The sequence below is a fragment of the Calonectris borealis genome, chromosome 7, assembly GCF_964195595.1.
Source record: "Calonectris borealis chromosome 7, bCalBor7.hap1.2, whole genome shotgun sequence".
NCBI lineage: Eukaryota > Metazoa > Chordata > Aves > Procellariiformes > Procellariidae > Calonectris > Calonectris borealis.
In genome coordinates this window covers 23,011,878-23,026,276 of record NC_134318.1, presented here as the reverse complement: position 1 = coordinate 23,026,276, position 14,399 = coordinate 23,011,878, and the positions used below count along the sequence as shown (strand labels likewise).

General features: G+C 41.3%; 1 protein-coding gene across 19 annotated transcripts in view; it reads left to right on the top strand.

The window, feature by feature from the left end:
* Positions 1–14,399, top strand: part of WASHC2C (WASH complex subunit 2C) — a 41,469-nt gene that overhangs the window by 4,421 nt on the left and 22,649 nt on the right. For 10 of the 19 annotated variants that reach the window (XR_012674295.1, XR_012674294.1, XM_075154565.1 and 7 more), the window contains 13 exons: positions 207–265; positions 1,086–1,133; positions 2,471–2,575; positions 3,113–3,200; positions 4,384–4,452; positions 4,829–4,941; positions 7,178–7,250; positions 8,058–8,114; positions 10,105–10,266; positions 10,865–10,998; positions 11,726–11,860; positions 12,471–12,563; positions 13,080–13,184. Coding sequence is in view for 17 of the 19 variants with exons in the window: in XM_075154565.1 (XP_075010666.1) it covers positions 207–265; positions 1,086–1,133; positions 2,471–2,575; positions 3,113–3,200; positions 4,384–4,452; positions 4,829–4,941; positions 7,178–7,250; positions 8,058–8,114; positions 10,105–10,266; positions 10,865–10,998; positions 11,726–11,860; positions 12,471–12,563; positions 13,080–13,184 (1,241 nt within the window). In the remaining 2 variants the exon portion in view is untranslated. The other 9 variants (XM_075154570.1, XM_075154568.1, XM_075154564.1 and 6 more) reach the window with 4 other exon arrangements.

Sequence of the window (14,399 nt, the reverse complement as noted above, 5' to 3'; positions counted from 1 at the left end):
GTAGTAACTTCAGCTCTGTGTATTAGAAACGCAAAGTAATGAAACTTCAGCAGCCTTCAAAGCTCTTCCAAACCACTCTTTTCCACCTGATTTTTTAGTTCTCTTCACAAAACCTTTAAAGTTGGTGTTGATATGTCTGGTGACCACATTGCTCTGTGTACAGATGTCATGTCTGATCTTAACTTTTCTGTTTTCATTTAAAATAGAAGGATCCGTAGATAGCGATCGTGGAAGTGTAATTGACAGTGAAGAGAAGGATGAAGAGGTAAGTGACAAGTGACAGAGTACCAGCTACTTTGCACAAGGATTCATGAGTCCTTGGTTGCATGTGAGGCCATTAGCTACCTTCCTTTTTATTGTCTTGGGTCTCAAGGTAATATTGCACGATGTCTGTTCCCTATGTCGGTTGTGATAAATGTGCTTTTCGTTATTATTCTTATGCAGTAGCTTCCTCTGCAGCTTTTCAGAGGAGCAATAAAGTAGTATTGGCTCTAACTGCTATTACAGTAGAATACTTCAAACTGAAGTGTTTTATTCCAGTCTAATTTTACTTCATGAATCAAATCAGATTCTTATCAAGAATTGCATTTATGGAGAACAAATCTATTGTAAATGACAGTTACAAAGAATGGGATGGAGACTAACAGGAGCAAGTTTAAATGTGAAGTAGGTGTCAGTAATTCACCTCCAGGCTTTGCCTTATAAATCTGCTGCATTGGACTATCAATTTCTGATATGTTTTGCCTGCCTTGGCTGGGATGTCTCTGCTTTGTAACTGTGCTATGGAAGCACTCCCTTTTTCCTGAGGAGTTTGCTTTTGGTATCTTTGCTCAATTAAAGTTAAATCCCTTTTGAGTTACTCAAATGCACTATCAGATGGAGTTTGCTTCTCTGCTAAATTAATGACTTTCTAGTAAGCTTTATTTATAAAGATGGTCAATGGTGGGGGAAACAATTCCTTGGTCAGGTCACAGTGTGGAGGTTTGAATGTCCAAAAGTAAGCAAGTCCAGAGCTTCTGAGTCCTCTCTTGATGACTGGACAAAAATAATGTGTGATACTTGTCTTTGGGTCTCTTGTGTTCCAGGAGTCAGATGATGAATTTGGAAACCCTAGTGAAGATGACCAAAAGACGGTACGTTATAGACCCTGGTACAACCTGAAAGACTTTCCACTTGTGACACACTGAGGATGCAAGAAAGAGGAGATAAGAGCTCTAGATGATTAACTATTAAAAACTTTGGTAAAGCCTGATTTGTATAACTTTGTATGGGAAGGTTGTCCTGGCCAGATGGCACTGTGTTGTGAAATTGAACCTGGGTTGGGCTTAAAGACACGCTTTGCATCTAATGATGGCTTGCAAGCATATGTGGGATGGCATTGCCTGATGTGCGTTTTCCTCAGGAATAATCTTGGAGTTATGAGAGTTCAAAGAATCTACCCCAGGAAAATGAGGCTCCTGTAGGATTATTGGGTCTATAATTAAAATTCTAAACTTGCTGTGCAGGAAGTAAGGAACAGTGCAGTTTGGGTATGACATGAAATCAAAGATGTGAACAGTATTAAAGGTTTGAAAAGTATGTCCATTTGGATTACGAATGAAAAAGGAAAAAAAATGTTTAGATTGAAAAATTCAAGCCTGACTTTAGTCGTTGGTAGTGGGAGAAGGAATCTTACCCATGTTTAGGTGCGCCACTGCAAAAGACGTTTATGCTGGGGATCCTTGATCTGAAATGGTTTAGTGCCAAAAGAACAATGTTTCAAAAAGCAACCCTATTTTAATCTATGCATTGATAAAACAATGTTACAGAAGCACTCAGATGTTACATTATATTGACCTTCATAGGGTAACTTTGTGTGCCTGATGTATTTTAAGATGAGCAAGTATCTTTGGGTTGTTTGTGATTTAGTTCACTTCTGGGCCCTTGTCCGTGCCAGCCCTCAGCTCACAACTCACTTCATCTTTTTTATCCTCTTTTTTTTTTTTATTGACATGACTGAAGCCAAGATGTGGGCATGTATTGTCTGTCATTCTGCTATCTGCCTTAGGAATAGCTCAAGATGATATAGTTTTTTACTAGTTGATCACAATGTTCCTGAGTTAAGGCTAAATACTAGGTCTTTAGTGGAGAGGAGTTCGTAAACTAAGGGAAGCAGCACAGCCAAAGCAGTTCAGGCTTGTGTATACTAGCGGTACGCTCCTTGTGAGGAGACACTTAGTGTCCTCAGTTGCACCTCTGGTCTGGAAATGTTTGGTGACACAGCGTAGGGGTGTACTAGAGAATGCCACTTGCTTGGAGCTAGAGGCACTCCTTCCTTACCTCTCAAAAGCTGTCAAGTACCCTAAACTGGCTGAATCTTTCCGTCCTTTCAGTAAGTTTGCTTTGAATATTTTATCTAAGCAGATGTAGTTTTGTGCTTGTTTTGTATGCCAACTTCAGGAGAACACAACAGGGTATTATTGTTTTTTAGAGGACAGCACAGATGAGTGATGAAGATGATTATGATGGCTGTGATCTCTTTGACTCTGAAAAAGAGGAAGATGAGGATGGAGACTTAGACGAAAGCACGAGGCCTGTAAGTAATTGTTGCCTTCCTGGAGATAGAGATTTGACTTCCCTCATGAAAAATCTGTCCTTACAGGGATTATAATGGCAGCTCTCGGTTACCTAGGGATGGGATCCTGTAGAGAAGGCCTGTAAAAATCCTGAGTGGTCTTTCAACATGGTTGTTCAGGCTTCACACCTTTAAACTAGACAGTTCCTGCACCCCAAGCTGGCATCAAAGCTGTCTTTGAAGGTCTTTAAGAAATTACTTTTTGCATTTACCTGTGGTAAATGCTTCTTGCTTGTCCTGCTCCCAAAATGAGGTGACATTAAAAAATTATGTGATCATAAGGGACTAGAAATGGCTTTTTTTCCTCTTGCATGCATAATCTCTTAATTGCTGTCTTAATAGAAAGCTGCTTTGCCTCTTCTGAGGGCTTCAATCAAAGTCTAGACAGGATATTGTACAAATGAGGCAGTAGAATACAGTATTTATAATTGCAATTGCATCAAGTTGGTAACCGGATTGTATACAAGGAATGCGCTGTTATTTGTCCCTACTCCTCAGAAAAAGAAGAGGCCAACATCATTTGCAGATGAGCTGGCAGCCCGAATCAAAGGAGAAGTACCAGTCAAACAGGATGAAGAGTGTTCGTGTAAGTTAACTCTTTAGCTTTGATAAGCGGTTGTGAGATAGTGGAGGACTCGTGAGAGAGTTGGACAGGAGATTCTATGTTACAGAAGTTTCACAGATCTGTTATTTGAATATGTATTAGGGGAAAGCCCAATGAGCACTAAAGACACTATTTTGTGTTCTGAGAAGCTTTTTGACCATCACTTATAGGAATGAATTGGAATCCACTGAGTGTTACAGTGGAAAGTTATTGCTTTCAGGTGAGACAGGTCACTCCCCAAGCACACATATTATTGGAGAGGTTTTCCCTCCAATCTGATTCTCCCTCTGCTTGTAAAACTGCATGTTTGACCACAGGTTCTTCCCCCTGTTTCAGGCAAGTATGTGGAAGCCTCTGGTCACTGTAGTCTTTTTGTGAGCTCTACAGTGGAAAACCCCTCAAGCAGTAGATTTATGTTTTCAGGGGATGTAGGTTGTTTGTTTATTTCCTCTTTGTGGCTTAAATATGCTGCGTTTTGCGGAACTTTTCCTTGCTACTGTTTTCAGTGATATTTTAGAGTAAATACTGCATTTGCTTTTGCATCGCTTTCAAAGGGAGAGACCTCTCTCAAGTAATTATTCTTGCAGCAAAGCCACAGTTGTAAATGACTGACTGAAATTGAGGTGGCAAGCTCGAGCCTGCCTTTGATCTGTAATTCTGAGAGCAAGAACAGTGTGTGTGTGTTCTTGTGTGGTTCAAACAATCAAGTTGGGTTTGTGGGTATCAGAGTATAAAACGTACCAGGTTACCTTGTTCAGTTCATTGAAATAACCTTGAGATGGTAAGGCCAGAGGGAATAAACTCTGGCTTTGCCTTAGGTAACTGAATGAAGGATAATACGTCTGGAGCCATTGGAGATGCTCAAAGGTTCTGTGTGCTCTGTGTGGGATCTGCACCATCTGGAATGCTGTGTTGCTCTCTGGCATCTCAGGTGACACTAGTCTGTGTGTGGGCAACTGTGCTGAACCCACAGTGTCTGACAGAATGACGGTATTACAATTTTAAGTGCCAATTTTAGAACCTGTACTTCATAGAATTGCTTCAGTGGGCTGATTCATATGAAAATGTGTAGGTCAGCTTGGTTAGATTTTTTTTTTTAGGTTCTCTTTATCATCGATTCATCACAGGACTATTTTATTTATGTTTTGAAATTTTCTTCTTAAAGCCCTGTCACCAGAGACCAAAACAAGGAAAACCCTGAAAGAGAAGAAAGAAGTGAGAGTTCCATCAGATGGTAGGATTTCCTCCTCTCTTGTTTTTGAATTGTGGGCTGGAATGTAAGACACCGCTTAGGAAATTGTGGCATCTACTCTAGAAACTGGGTGGGATATCAGTGAACATCCTTCAAGGTGAGCGTGTACACAACTCTAGGTTGTGATGTGCATGTAAAACAAAGCTTGAAACAGGCCTAGTGAGAGTTTCTTCTTAAATATGGTCTTGTGGAGCAACCATATACAACCCAATCTGACTACAGCAGCTTCTCTATATGTGTCATGTTTATGAGAGAGATGGGATGGAGTCAAACCAGGTTTTATTTTGGCTGTCTCTTTAATTCCCTTTCCTGAAACTTGGTCAGTTGCACCACAGCTCTTGGCTCTTGTGCTTTCTAGATGAAGATGATGACATCTTCAAGCCTCCTAAGTTGACTGATGAAGACTTCACACCCTTTGGGTCTAGGGGTGGCCTTTTCAGTGGTGGAACAGGTCTCTTTGACGATGAAGAGGTGAGAATGCTGGAGAGGATAGAAATGGAGTGTGTGTGTCCCCCTTTTGAAAACAAAACAAAAGATCCTGACAAATTCTCACTTTTGGAAGGCAGGGAGGGGAAACAACATTTTGTTGGTAACATTCAAGCATAGTGGAACAGTGTAGCTTTCCAGTGGAGAAAGAGAACTACGCAAGTGAGGTACTTATGTTCCCCTTGGCACGAAGCCCTCTCTTCTGCAGTAGTGCTGCTAGAGATGCAAGTGTGGTCCTATCATTACGTTGGACAGGTTCTAATTCCAGCAGAGCTTACTGAGCACCTACCTCACTTTTATCCGTGCAAATAAACCAAATGCCATACTGCTGTTTAGTTTAAAACACAAGATTTCTATTAAAATGCTTGTGAAAATACTGAATTTTGTCATTCTCTCTTTCTCCCTGGGTTTGGGAGAAGTTTGAGAGGAGAGAGAACATGATGTCCTTTCCGTTTTATCTTTCACAAACCATATCCGACAGTGATGCTGTTGGGTTTCTCTGTCTCTGTGCTGTTAAAAGTTTGCTATTGCAATTATGTTATGTTCTTTCATCTAGATATTGTACAATTCCTGGGTTACCTGCACTGGCAAGAAAAGTTCACCTAAAGCTTATTCTTGTGCTATGTATCTATAGCTGATTTGATGAAGGAATGGCACAAAGTGCATTTCTGACCTTATTTTAGCATTGTTTGTGCATGTGAAGGGGGAGAGAAACCCAATGTCAGGGATACTTAAGATTTAATAATCTGACAGTGCAGTTGAGTAAAACAAATGATTGCCTCTGATTTTATCATGCAGCTGGTATTGGTAACAGTCAAGTGTAGTCCAAAATAGTAGCCAAACTGTTGCCTTTGTGGGATGTTTTGTTCCTCGTTGCAACTAGAACAAAAGTCATGTGTTCCTTGGAGCTGAGGAGGCTATTAGACTGAAATTTGGAAGGAGACCTCATATATAGCTGACCTCAAGCTTACCATGCCAATCTGCTAGAATATAGCCAAGCACCAGGCAGGGGCATTTTGTGAAGGGAAGAGGATAGTACTATGCAGTGCTTTCCACTCAAATGCAGCATTTATTGAAAAAATATTAATGTGCTCTCTTTTTAAGTGGCAGTCAACAGCTTTTAAAAAAAAAAAAATTAAAAAAATCCAATAGTGCAAGCCAGCTTTGTGTTGGTGCGAGTTCAGATGAAGCTATCATTAGAGTCTCTTGGTTACTTTTGCCAAGACTACTTTCCTCATCCTGTAGACACAGGACAGCCAAGCAGATTTATCTGTGATTGTTCCCTGCCTGCATACACTTGTTCTGGGTTTGTTACCTGAAATTTAATCATTTAGGAAGGGAAACTTATCTTCACTTACCTTGTGCAATGGAGGAGGCCTTACTGTACCAGAAGGCAGCCACAGTAGGTCAACAGGCAAATAGCGACTGACAAACGCGCAATAACTCGCTGACATTCCTGCTGCAGCCCTGTGCTCCCCTACTCTTTCCCAAGTATTGCTGCCTTCATTATACAAAGACCATGCATTTTGAGTCTCCAGGGAGGCAACCTCTAATACCCAACTTCCCGTAAGAGGGAGGCTTTCAAGAAATTAGGTGGTCAGTACTCACTAGATCTGGAGGTTTCCTGGAAATCTAGGCTGTGATTCTTGGGGAGGATCGGCGCAGGGCAACTGCAGCCTGGACACAAGGACTTTTGTGGGAGTGTCCTGCAATGCTTTTGAACTATAATGTATATCTCTGCACCATACTGTTTTCTTAGAGTCTCCTTAGCAACAATATAACCATTCATCTTAACCATGTGAAGTTCAGCAGTATTGTTATGCTTGTCCTGACCTGAATTCTTCCTTCAAACCTTACTGTATAAGCTTCAATAGGAAAACTTAGAAGGGTGTAATCAGGACCTGTAAATTAATTAGTGTAAGCCCTTGAAGATGTGAAAATAAAAGGTCATTCCTTCTCTGCAGTAAACAGACTGATAATCAGTGGAAATTAAATTTTAGAAGACAGAAAGCTACTCTTCTGAATATACGCACTCCAGTTAATGCTTGAGTACCTAGGTTTAAGTCTATATGTGCAGACATCCTTTTGAGAAGTGAGTGGTGGTTACTTCCCCTGTCTTGGCTTAGAAGTGGATATTCTACATGGAAAAATCAGCAGCTGTCTTTTGCTACAAAAAGCAAATTCACCGCTTCTCCCCCTTTGCATTTTCATCTACACTCAGAGTGATCTTTTTGCTGAAGCACCAAAAGGAGAAGAATCAAAAGAGAGAGAGGAGCGAGTCCCAGTAAGTGAAGGTAAGAACCAATTGTTGCCTCCTGTAGTCCTGTCTATGCTGTGATTTATCACCGCTAGCAGCTAGACTGTTTTGTTTTCAAACTAGGAAGTCTGGAGTAGCAATTGTTGGCAAGTCTCTTCTCCTCCCCAGTCTTAATAGAGAACAGCTGTGTTTTCCTTGAATTTTAAATGTGTTTGTTCACTGTGCTCTCTTACACACACCTACTCTCCTGGAGCTGAAAGGATGTCCTTCCTGATGTTGGCGGAGCTCTCTGCATGCACTGGGTTCCTGCTGCTGAAGAGTACTTTGTAGCATCCAGTTGTGGGTTTGAGTGGAGTAGAGATTTCTTCTTGCAGATTAATGCACGTCTGAGTTTCCCATTAGCTGCATATCTAGACCCTTAAGGAGTTTGAGCGCACATTCTGTACTGCGGCAGTTTTTACTGAAGCATTGTATTTGATGAATTTTCAAATATGGGTTGGGAGGCTAAGCCATTTTGGTTTGAGTGTATTGTATTGAAGTGGTTTTGAGTGTGTGAATGTGAACTCTTGTAAATAATGCTATGTGTAAATGTATATCATGTTTGTAAGTTTCAGTTTAGTAAAGCTGTTTTGTGGAGTTTTAATGGAGCAAAAATAGCCAGACTGTTACATATATCTGCAAAAACCAGAAGTTCAAGGAGAATGTCTAAAGAGTTCTGAGCTGTTGAGGAACAAAAATAGAGCTCGGAAGAATTCTCAGATTCCTGTTTCTATGGTAGAGTTCTGAAGGCTTTGACAGCATAAAACAAGTGCATCCATTTGTATTGTACTTCCTATGGTTTCAGCGTCCTCTACAAAGTCCTTAAAGAAAGTTCCCGCAGGTGCAGTATCTCTGTTCCCAGGTATGATTCATTCAATAGCAAATTGTTTCATGCACAAAATATCGAAATACAGCAGCACTGCATTGCTTGATCATGTGCTTGATGACAAATATAGGTGCTTCTACCATGCTAAGCCTAAACTGCAGCATGCTTTATGGATAATCAAGATTCTGTAGGAGCTCTGAAGGCAGATATCATTGATTGCAGATATGAGCAGCTGTCAGCTTCCAATGTTGTGCTATGCACTTTTAAGGATGTGTGTTCCTTTAAGTGATATTATACAGTTTAAGTCTGCAGTGCATGCAGTTACACCTTCCCTCTATACTCTGGGTAGGAAATGCATTTTCATCTTGCAGATTTGATCATATGCATTTAGGTTAGCAGAACAGTTTAAACATCAAGTTCCTATATTTTTGTGGGTAAATAAGACCAATCTTTTTCTCTGGTTTTGATTAGGAGGATCTGCATACATGGGGAAGGACCAGATCTGTAACTTGGAGATAGGGAAAAAAAGAATTGTACCAAGATTCCTATTCCATATCAGACTTCAAGCTGAGCAACTAAAAGAAACATATGTCACCAGTCTTTTTGAATCAACTGACTTTGATTTCTGTCTCTGTGTAGGGTCTTCACCTGATTGAGTTACCTTAAGTTTTGCCCTTTATCAAGAAAGGCCTTTTTTAAGACTACAGCTTCAGTTAACTGAGCCCTCAGTCAGCATGATTTTTAGAGTAGCATGCATACAAATACAGCCTTTTTACTCCAGGATCAAAGATATACATCAGCAATGGTCATGCCACATAATTATAAGACTTGGTAGCAAGTCTTTATCCTTCACTCTTTCTTGGAGGTACTGTTGTATAAGCAGTGAACTTCCCATCATTCTAACAGTGTCCTGTTCTAGTTCATCAGGAATTAAGTGACATGTAGCATTTATTCAAAGTCTTCAGTTTCTCCCTCTCAGTAACTTGTAGACAGGCTAAAGTCACCAGAGAAAAACCAAGATTGAGGGCTGCTTTGCTATTCAAAATTGCTTGATGACCACATTCCTAGTGAACAGTTTGTTTAGGAACTTGAGAATGTTTAATAATTAATCAAACTTTGTGGCTCTATTCCTGTCAATCCTGTGGCACTTTCTAATGGTGTGATACGCTTTTTTTTTTTTAATAATAAACTGCTGCTGTACTGGTCAAAATTCATGCAGTCTGCTGACTTCTAACCAAATAGCAGTTGTTCTACTTTCTGCCAACCTTTCAATTAAAGTATCTTTTTCTTTTTCTTTTTTTTACCGTTTCCAAGCATCTATATATAAGGAGCAAAAAGACAGGCTTAGAACCAGGCTGCCTATTTTTACCAAAAATGCTAAAAGTGTTTGCAGACAAACTCTCGACATGCATGTATCGCTGAAGCAGGACACTTCCACACCAGGTGTACAAGAAACAGTTGATGCAGCTTATTCTAGTTGATAGCTGTCATATCTGAAGTACGCAGGAATCTCGGGACCAAACTCAGCCTCATGCTGCAGTACTGCTAGTGGTCTTGCATGACAAGTACAGCTCCTTGGGAGAACTCAGTCACCTGTCCTCCCCTCTCCTCAAGCACTTCACCACTTTTATTTGTCCACGGTGGTGTGACTTACTAGTTAGTAAAGTAGGATTCTGGTTTGGGAAGTCCATAGGGATGACAGCGTGGGACTGCTGGGTCTTCTAGTTTTAAACACGGAACCTGGCTGCTGTTCCTAGGGGAGGTGAGCAGGTTTGAGGAAGAAGTGATTGCAGTGAGAGTGAGGGGCCATCTGCCTGTGACTTGGTTTTATCAGGAAGTTTCTAGCTAATGCTTATGATGCAGCATTGTTGCAGGAGCGCATTAAAAGTTGCTGTGATGGAAACTCTGCCTGGCTCCACTTACTACGGCACAAGTTCACTTTTCGATAAGTCTGGCAATGATCTCTGTGTGCGTTTGTTTTTGGTTTGTTGTTTGTTTTTTTTTTTTCCCCACATCTGACCTGCAGGAGGAAGTGATGTGTTTAGTTCTACTGTAATTGTGGAAAAAGACAAGAAACCTGCAGCACAGAGCACAGAGAAAACTCCTAAACAGCCTGGGAAAGTTGTTCTGTTCGATGATGACGATGATGACTTCTTTGTGGGAGCAACTAAAAAGCCTCCAGATTCAGGTACCTCTATACATGTGCAGTGGAAGATTAAAGGTTATCAAAATTCAAACTGATAGGAAGCAATGAGTTAAAAATTCAAACCTGCATCACTGTTACTTCTGCTTGGGTATTTTGGGTTTAGTGGGTTTTTTGTTATTGGCATTTCTTTTCCTCAAAGTGGTGTGGGACTGCTTTATTTGTATGCGCTTTCCACTGACTTTCCTCTCTTAGGACGCTCCTTCTACTGCTAGGGCAGTATCTAGACTTGAATAGGGAAATGGTACAGACTTTATCCACACAGCCTTGAGTCCCTGTGCCCAACATTCCCTATTGGCAGACTCTAGACCTTTAGATGTGCCAAGCCAATACAAAACACTGCCTTTAGAGGTGCCAACTGACTCTACCCTAATGCTTGTTGACTGCACTGTCTGTCACCAGTGCTCTCAGGTAAGTGGTGTTGCACTTTGAGAGCTTGTCTAGCTTTTTCTCTTAAAGACTCCTGGTGTCGGTGATCTTTAAAAAGGGAGCATGGTATCTTCTGAGACTCTGGTATCTTCTCTTGTTCAGTAGTGGCTGTTCTGTTCTCGTCATTCCCTATTTGTTTTGTCTCTTAATGCAGTCAAGTCCACAGCTGACCTATTTGATGATGATGAAGAAGGAGACTTATTCAAGGAAAAACCGGCCATTCCTCCTATGGTTGCTGGCACAACTAAAGAAACGAAAAGCCGCAGGGAGACAGTCATGGAAAAAAAGGTAATGGCATATAAATGGATCGTATGGCTAAGGTTTTAGGAAAAAATTACTACTGCAGCTGAAGTAGTCTTTCCATGTACAACACTATGAAAGTGGCATATTTGTGAAACAGAACTAGGTTCATAGGGTCTTCCATGACCCAGCTGCTTCAGAGGTCCTTAAATGCCTTTTGCCTCTCAAACTTTGGGTTTATTTGAGGTATTTTTTTGTGTGGGCAGTGATTGGAAGAATCTTACTAAGGCAGGATTAAAATGAGAGCAAAATGAGAAGCCTCTGATAATGAGAAATGTTTACGAAGTTCATGGCTGAAATGAAACCAGCCTGACTTAAGAACCTTTGGTGTCACTGTTCTGTGCTGCAGAGACTTATGCCAATCACTGATAGCAACTTAACTGGTAACCCATTGCTTGTATATATTGTGGGATAGGAAGGGGGATGTCACAGTTCTACCTAAGCATATACAATATTTGGAGTGTTTAAAAAGCTGTTTTTCAGCTGAAAACTCTTTAAGTTGTAGAAAACTCTAAATGCTATCCTGAGGACACATGTACAGAGTTATGAGAGCCTCCTAATGCCCACTCCACTTTCATTTTCAGAGCAGTGTCTTGAGGAAAGTAGTAATGCTCTTTGTTTCTATGGCAGAGATTGTATATATTCATTTTATACATATTCACTGCCCAAGGAGTATTTGAACATAACGAGCTACAGTGACTCTTCTCCCCTCTAGACTGAGAAGCATACAGTGCTGGGGATGTCTAATGCAAATTGCTGTAGGACTTTCTCCATATTGCCTTGTGAGAAGCACCTGAGCACAAGGGCCAAAGCCAGCTTCTGTTTCTGGTGCGGTGCAAGAGTATCCATGGTCAGTGGACCAGGAGTGGTGGTGGGAGGTCATCCAGTGCTATTGCTCTGACCTTAAAGCACTTGGCTTTTCTGGAGGAGAGTATGAGAACTGATTCAGCAGCACCATTCCTGCTCTGTCAGGAAGTGAGGGCTGTTTTATAGTCCAAGCTTGCAGATAGTAGTGCTTTGGTCTGGAATAATTCTGAGTTTAAAGGCAATATAGCTAGTGGCAGGCTGGGACTGAGCTGTGCTAATGCAGGAAATGATGGCTGGCACAAACTGCCCTCTTCCTTTACGAAACATAGCTTGTTAAAAGAAACATTTTCGTTTAACTCACGAGGGGGCCTGGCATGAGTTGCTGCATACATTTTTCTGTTGAGAAGGATGGTGGTGGGAGGGGAGGCCTATGGTAAGACCTGCAAGTCACTCGTGCATAGCTCTGGCTGCATGTGAGGAACTCGCTCAGCACATGAGTTTTGGAATTTAGCCCATGGGTGACAAGCTTGTGTTCTGTCCCTTCAACTGCTGGAACGCTGCCAGCAGCAGGCCTCTTAGAAAGGGTCATATGATGTGCGTGCCCTTCCTGAAATTAAATGGATATTGATGCAGTGTCTTTATTTGTCCTAAAGAGTCAACCATCCTCAGGTGAGGACTTCAAGCCTTTATCTGAAATGCCTCCAAGAAAACAGAGGGGTCTCTTCTCTGATGAGGAGGATTCTGAAGTGAGTAGCTCTTTAATAAATCCCTACAGAAATCCTTGGGATCTGAGTCACCCTGATTTCAGTCCACTCGTATCTGGGAACTTCTTATTTATCTGTAGGACTGGGAACTCTAACATCCATGCATCTACTCCCAGCCATACTGAAAGTTCCTTCTTGCTCTGAGAGTGAAATCTCTGGGAACGTTTTCCCTATCTTGAGAGAGTTAAACTTGTGTGGTATGCACAGGCATAAATTGAAAGCATGAAGAGGGGAAAGATCAGCAAATCAAGAGCAAGAATCATGAAAGACTGCATATGTTTAATCTTGTGTCCTCGGCTTCCAGCTAGCAATTAATCTGCAAAGCTGAGGGAAATCCCCGTGGAGTTGCAGGTGATTGGTACATCTGAGTAAGACAATCTTTCCCTACTTCACAGGCACACTAAACGCTTTTTTTAAAAGGAAAAACGTGAATGTTCCATTAGAGTTCTTAAATGTATAGCATTGCTTTGCAAAGTGACATTTCTTTGGTTTGCACAGGACTTGTTTTCATCAAGTAAAACTGTGAAGTCCAAAGCTACATCTCTCCCCACCAGCAAGTCCGTGACAAAAGCTCCGCTCTCCTTGTTTGATGATGATGAAGAGGTAAGTACCACTTCCTGACATTGCCTGTGTATGGGAACCCTCCTGCACAGCCTGTTGCAAATGCAGCAGGAAATATGCAGAAGTTTACAATACTAAGCTTGTAAATGGAGCACTGAATTAGAGCACTAAATTGATCTTGCATTGTGTAGCAGTTCTGACCATGTAGACGGCATTATGGAGGAGAATGGTAGCAGGGACTCTTGCGAGTTCTTGGTGTCTTTTTAGTATTTTGCAGTCAGTGCATATCATCTCTGGACCTAAACATGAAGGATATTATCCCTCTGATTGATAGGACTAGAGAACACTGAGCAATAGAATGGATATGAGCTTCAAGAAGCTGTTTTATCCTGGCCTGTGGTACCTAGCCACATGGATGACTTCTTGCTTCTCTTGTGTCATGGCTGGTGAATTCACTTTTTCTCGCTTTTCAGTGTGTAAGAATTGTGGCTGCTAGTGTAGAAAATGAGATCAGAGCATAATTTGTGCAAGAAACTTAACAAAACTGAATTAGTGTGTGCTTTTCTTATCTTTTTTACCCTCTTCTCCCTCCCACACACCCTCTAAAGAGCTTTCAACTCTGGGCCTGCAGCCTTCATGGTGAGTTAACTTACCTCATAATCTTAACCTGAGGCAAATAGGATGCCGGCTCAGAGCTGTAAGATAGGGGACTTCTACAAACTCAAGATAAATGTTTCCTGTTTAAGAGGGGGGCTGGTTCCAGCTCACCTTTGTGAATAGGGGCTGTTCAGAAGCAACTGTCAGGATAATGAAACTTTTTGTAATGTGGTAAGGTCTCTAGTATCTGCCATGAAGGTTATGTTATGGAACTGAAGTTCAAGTTGAGTGGAGAAGCATAAATAAGTGTTAGCTGGTGAAGTCAACATATGCTTTTTGTATATTCTGATACCTATATAATAATCTGCATGAGTGTCTTCAGGTGAAAAGTCTTGGTTCTTGCCCAGTGGTAGTGGTTCAGCTTGCCTACTGCCTGACTTCTCAGAATAGGATTCATTCTCTATTTCATTATGTAGATGTAGAAACAGTGCCCCATTGTGTTAGCTGCTGTGCAACAGAATTGCTGTGTGGTGGTTTTTGGCTGCTGGTCAAGCCTTATGGTGGAGAATCTGTGGGCCAAAACCGGACTGTGTGCTTACAAGTTTCTGGTCTCTCAAATGCTGTGTGTGTAGAATTGCCTGTACCAAACTTAAATGCTGT